The sequence below is a fragment of the Coloeus monedula genome (assembly GCF_965178545.1).
Source record: "Coloeus monedula genome assembly, chromosome: 1".
Classification (NCBI taxonomy): Eukaryota; Metazoa; Chordata; class Aves; order Passeriformes; family Corvidae; genus Coloeus; species Coloeus monedula.
Genome location: NC_138781.1, coordinates 158,207,002 through 158,213,297, shown reverse-complemented (window position 1 = coordinate 158,213,297; position 6,296 = coordinate 158,207,002). Strand labels below are relative to the sequence as shown.

The following is a 6,296-nucleotide window of genomic DNA, read 5'->3' as shown; positions in this document are numbered from 1 at the left end:
AGAGTCCAGAGCGCTCCAATTTGTGCTGAAGTGGCTCCTTTGAGCGTTTCCCCCTCGGCTTTCCCCCTCCTCTTTGCTTTTCTTTTCTCTTCTCTCCCTTTTTTTTTTTTTTTTTTTTCCAGCTGATTTACCACCATTCCCAGGCGTTTGCATGAGGAATGAGCTCACCCTGTGGGGGTGTGCGGGGGGCCCGTGGGCGTCTGTCTCGGTGTGTGACACATTGGATTCCTCCTAATCCCGCCCTCCCCGAGCCCTGCCAGGGGACGCATGTTAATGATGACCTTGCTGAGTAAAGAGTTGTGGAAGGAATAAGTGTTTTTCCTGCGCTCCGAGAGGCGGAAGGTGCGATTACTCATCCATCTCTCCAACTGTCTCCAGCACCTTTCAAGCGCTTCTCGCGTCGAATCTGGGGGCGTGAGCGAGGGGGTGGCAAGCGAGGGGAGGCTGCCAAAATCTGGGTTGCCACAGACACCGGCCTCGGTTTTCCTCCAATGAACGCTGCGCTGAGAGTGCGAGAGGAGGCTGGGCACCACCCACATGTTGAGCTGCGTGGAGTATAAGTAGATGGAGGAGCCTGGACTAGTGGCAGTTCAGACAGGGAAGAGAAGCAGCTCTTTGCATCTCCAGTGAAAGCGGTTTTGACTCACCAAGTTTGCCAGAGGAGAAATCACCCGGATTTTTGCTGCAGCTTTCAGCTTCTTTGTGCATCTCTGTGTGATTTTCTCCGGCGGGGACTTCGAGACATTCGAGATTCTCAGCGGGATTTGACATCTTATCCAACTCCTCTCCTTGTTCCTGGAGGATCCTGGTTCTCTCTGGGACACCCCTGAGCACGTGAGACCGGCGTTTCCAGCTGGGCACCGGGACAAATTTGCCTACAGCTCTCTCTGGGATCCACGTGGACCGACCAGCTCGCTCTGCGGTGATATCTGATTGGGTTGTGTTTGTGTCCAAAAGTCTTTGGCGGGGGGTTTAGAAGTCTCTGTGTGTCTTTCAGGAAGTGTTGTGGTGGGGGTTTTTGGGATCCAGCTTTAGTGCCAGGGCTTATAACCCACTTATTTCCGTGTTTGCCACTCGCACGGTCGGAGCCATGCAGCTGGACAATGTCACCAGCGCGGGCGTCCACTCCTTCCAGGGGCACCGTGGAGTTGCCAACAAACCCAATGTGATCCTGCAGATAGGGAAGTGCAGGGCAGAAATGCTGGAGCATGTCCGGAGGACCCACCGGCACCTCCTGACTGAGGTCTCCAAGCAGGTGGAGCGGGAGCTGAAGGGATTGCAGAAATCTGTGGGGAAGTTGGAGAACAACTTAGAGGACCATGTCCCAACTGAAAACCAGAGATGGAAGAAGTCCATCAAGGCCTGCCTGGCCAGATGCCAGGAGACCATTGCTCACCTGGAGAGGTGGGTCAAGAGGGAGATGAATGTTTGGAAGGAGGTCTTTTTCCGCCTGGAAAAGTGGGCTGACCGCCTGGAGTCCATGGGAGGCAAATACTGCCCCGGGGAACAGGGCAAGCAGACGGTGTCCGTTGGGGTGGGAGGTCCAGAGATAAGGCCAGGTGAGGGGGAGATTTATGATTATGCCCTGGACATGAGCCAGATGTATGCCCTGACCCCTCCTCCTGGGGAGGTGCCCAGCATCCCCCAGGGCCACGATTCCTACCAGTGGGTCTCTGTGTCGGAGGACGCTCCAGCCTCCCCAGTGGAGACCCAGGTGTTTGAGGATCCCCGGGAGTTCTTGAGCCACTTGGAGGAATACTTAAAGCAGGTGGGTGGAACAGAGGAGTATTGGCTGTCTCAGATCCAAAACCACATGAACGGCCCCGCTAAAAAGTGGTGGGAGTACAAGCAGGACTCCGTCAAAAACTGGGTCGAGTTCAAGAAGGAGTTCCTGCAGTACAGCGAGGGAACTCTGACTAGGGATGCCATCAAAAGGGAGCTGGATTTGCCCCAGAAGGAGGGGGAGCCCCTGGATCAGTTCCTTTGGCGCAAGAGAGACCTGTACCAGACCCTCTATGTGGATGCAGATGAGGAGGAGATTATTCAGTACGTGGTAGGAACCCTCCAGCCCAAACTGAAGCGTTTCCTGAGCTACCCCCTGCCCAAGACCTTAGAGCAGCTGATCCAAAGGGGGAAGGAAGTCCAAGGGAACATGGAGCACTCTGAGGAGCCCAGCCCACAGAGGACCCCTGAGGTTCAGCCAGGAGACTCTGTGGAGACCGTGCCCCCCTCAACCACTGCCAGTCCTGTGCCGAGCAATGGGACTCAACCAGAGCCCCCTAGCCCCCCAGCCACTGTCATATGAGCTCCCCTGAGGGGGGTCTGAGTTCCGTGGAAGGGAGAAGGGGGCTTATTTAGGAAGCTTCTCCTTGGAGGGAGGTTCTGGCTGAGATGGGACCTGAGGAGTGCTCAGTCCAACAGCCCGGAGCAGAGGGATTGACTTTGCTCGTGGGGGGAGGGAGGAGGTGGGGGAGAGGCGCCTCGTTGCCCCCCTCACCCAGGCCATGCCATGCGGTGGTGCTGGGGACCCTGCTGGCACCACTGTGGGGAACAGCCAATTTTATGAGAATTCCCTGCCAAGAAACTATAGAGATAATTCCCAACTTGTGAAGCAGCCGCTCGGCACTAGCGGCTCTCAAGGACTTCATACGAGTGCAGTAGTTGGTGGAGGGTTCCTACCCATCTGGATCTCTCTTTTTCCTTCTCTCCTCCGTCTTCTGAGAGGGTGGCCCTGTCCTGCAGAGACAGCTTTCTTTTGACCCTTGCCTGTTTTTGATTAGCCTCTGGGTTTCTGTTCACTCAGCAATCTCCTGCTCTTACTTGCTCCAAAGGATTAAAGTAATTTTTTGGATTATTTTTTGTTTTAAGAAGAAAAAAAAAATCCTATTATTTTAGGAGCTGAAAGCTTTAAGAATCTGGGTTATTTTCTGTGGTTTTCATTTCACTGCACCTAATACCTGCTTTAATGGGTTTCCTCTCAAGAGGCTCTTAGTGGTTTACTTCTTGTCTTAGTTTCTGCTCATTCCAGTTCAAGGCCACTGCAGTGCAGAGGCGAATTTCATCCTTTTCTCTGCACATTATCCTGTGCATTCAGCAGGAAACAGATTTTCTAATTAAATTCTGAGCTCATTTCTTGAAGGAGCAGTCTCCTTCCTTTCAGAGAAGAGAGGGTGTTCAAGGTAGAGAGAGGAGACACCAGAGCTCTTTTGAGAGAGAGTGGGGGGAGGGAAGGGAATTAAATCCTTATTCTTTGACTGAAACAAGCAAACACACCCTAAAATCAGAGCAAAATATCCCCAGAGCAGCAAATCGAGTCCGTGCTGATGTGTGGAGACAAAAGGAGCTTTTGCCATGTGAAAGCCAAAAGAAGTGAAGAGAGGATCTGTGTGCCCCAGCACAATTTCAGCCTGTGCACCGCAGCCAGGAGTTCCTGCTCACACACAGACTCCAAATGCTCTTGGAAAACCTGGCACCTCTGTCCTGGAGCACCTGAGGACAGAGTGTTGTCTGCTCACAAAGAACTTCCTGCAACATCTCGCCACGGATGGAGATGGACTTGGACTTTGTGACATTTTCCACGCTGAGACAGGAAATGCTCGGTGCTCACCTTTGGCCAGCGTTTGATGATAGGACTGAGAGATGAAAGACATTCCTGAAGTTTGGCTCTCCAAAGCTTCCTGAGGCTGGACACATCTTGGGCAGCATCTGCATCCACCACCAGACCAAATAATCAGCAGGGATGCAGCAGCAGGAGTGACCCTGGGATGCTCCTGGCACTGCCACAGCAGTGACATGTGGCACTGGTGGCTCAGAAGGCCTTTGCTGTGACTCCTTCCAAGAGGCTGAAGGTAAGGCAGCTCTCTGGCATTCTCTCCTCAGAGCTAAACTGGTCACAAAATGTCCAGTAGAAAACTTGCCCTGGGATAAAAACTAATCTGAATTGGGATATGAAACATTGGGGTTGGGAGAAAGGAAGGGAGAGCCAGCCAAAGGGAAATACAGGACAGGGAGTAGGAAAAGTTTCCAAAGAGGGCAGTATCCTGCACTTTCTGATTAATGTGGGAAAAGAATGGAAAGCTTCTTAATTAGCCCAGCCCCAGGACCTGCCTCGTCCTTCATGGAGAAGCTCTGGGCTTGAGTCCCCACCCAGAGCAGCACATCCCAGGTCGATGCACACCCCAAAGGAGCTGCAGGTCTGCTCTGCATCCCTGCTAGGAGCTGGTGTCAGGAATGGTGGGAGCTGTCCTCTCCCTTGTGCCCGGTTTGTCAACAGCTCTGTGTGCAGAGAAAGGAGCATTTCTCACTAATGACCGGGGCTGAGTGATGGGGGAGTGGGAGTCACTGCTGAGGATGAGCTGGCCATGTATTGCAAGCTGTATCTCCTATTGCTTCCAGTGACTCACTCAGATCCTCCTCTGGGAAGGAATCACTTCACAGCATTCAGCATTTGGAAGAAAAGCCACAGAAAAATCTGCAAAACAAGGGCCTCACCATCAGAGCTGCTCTCAGGACCCTCAGCCACCACCTGCCAGATCCACCACCCGAAGGAAAAATTGGCACAGGTAATTACATCCCATATTACCCTGTGGGCCTTCCTTAACCTCCCCAGAGCCCTGACACAAGATATTGAACAGCCCAGGTTTTGAAACCTCAGCCCCAGTGGCTGCAGCAGCCTGGCACCACCAGAGAGGTGGGATTTCAGCTTCTTGATGTCAGAACCCAAGCACCAGCCCCAATAATTGATGCTCCAGGGACTGCACATTGTGGCTTTCCCTTGGCTGGACCATGGGCACATCCTTAGATGCCAACACCTGGTGGGTCATCCAGGCTGCAGGCACAGCAAAATTTAATCCCAACTCCTGAAAAACTTCCCTTTCTCCCCACTTCCAAAATCTAATCAGAGCTGGTGCATTTTTTTTTTTCCAGCGATCCCTGCTGCTGTTGCTGAGATTCCTTCTCTGTGTCCAAGAACTTTCCCAGGGGACAAGCGAGTGCTGCAGGAAGACAGAGGGCAAATCATGCACCAAAGAGCCTCCCATGCAGTGCAATGCCACGTTCAAGGTGCTGAGAGCCAGAATGAAATGGGGAAGCCGCATCCAACAGGACAAAGAAAAGCCTGAGCTGGTCCAGGTATTCCAAGCACAGAAGAAAGTGCTGAGAATGGAAGGACAGGCCAGAACAGAAGAACCAAGTCCAGGCTTTGGGGACAGCGGGATGCTGGGCTTGTGCTGACTGTCTGTGGAGAGGATTCCTCACCTCTGCGATTTGGGGCTGCTGGGACTTACCCTAAAGAGATCTTCACTAGATAATGATCCTCACTGAAAAAAACCTTTCCTGATTAACTTTGCCGAGGGGCTGATCCTGCCTTGGCTACGAACCCTCCCCGCTGGCCGTGCTGTAACTCACCTCTCCTGAGTCGGGGGTAGCTTCATTTCATGCGGGTAGCAGTTCCAAACCTCAAAGGGCTCCTGGAGTTTGGAGAAGCATCCCATGGTCCAGATGCTTGTCTGAACTGTTGGAGCCTGCATATCTGGGCCAGCTGTCTTGCCAGCAAGAAGCCTCACGAGGCAGCAGGCGCTCTCTGGGTCTGCATGGGCCAGAGTTACTGCAAGAACTGGGGTTCTTGTGCTGGCTTTGGAGTGACTGTTTCCATCCAGACCCAGGGAGCCCAAAAAGAGCTCGAGTGAGCTGGACAAGACAGTTTTGGTTCATCTCTCAGCTGAAGAGGTCTAGCTGGTTCCTCTCTCTTCCAGAGCCAGCTGTCCTGGGTGTGTGTGTGTGTGTGTGGCAGTGTGGGGGATGTGTGTGTTGAGCAAAAAAATCCACATTATTCAAATTCTGTGGTGTTTTGTTGCATTTGAATTAAGCCAGAGGGACCTAAGGTACATTCCAACAATGCTCAGCAAAAATGTCCAGGACTGGAAAATTCCATAAAATCATGTAAAGGCAGATTCCCAGGCATCATCTTAAGGTCTAAATGATATTTGATTTTTGAGGTGCTTAATTTCCACAGTCTCTTCTAAGGGACTTGACTGCCTCAATAGGCATTTTATTTTTCCTGTCTTTTTTAGGGAATTAGCCTGTCTGTGCTACTTGATCATTTGGTCCTGAGGTTTTTACATTTTCAGCTGGCTTTTTGGAGTGTGCAGAACTGAATCTTCTGGACTGATCTGATTTCAATTGTTGCTCCCAGCAAATTGGAGCTTTACTTGTAGCACCCTGGTTTTTTATTACCAGCCTCTCCAGGAAGGACTGGTAGTTTATTTTCCTGGGGCAGAGTCACGTGAATGAGAAGC

At 52.0% G+C, this 6,296-nt stretch overlaps 1 protein-coding gene across 1 annotated transcript; it reads left to right on the top strand.

Annotated features, from left to right (window-relative positions):
- Positions 1–1,090: 1,090 nt before the first annotated feature.
- On the top strand, positions 1,091–2,305 carry ARC (activity regulated cytoskeleton associated protein; the record flags this gene model as incomplete). Its single annotated transcript, XM_082277400.1, has 1 exon — positions 1,091–2,305. One exon carries the CDS (start codon positions 1,091–1,093, stop codon positions 2,303–2,305), a length of 1,215 nt encoding a protein of 404 aa, XP_082133526.1.
- Between the last annotated feature and the right edge of the window lie 3,991 nt (positions 2,306–6,296).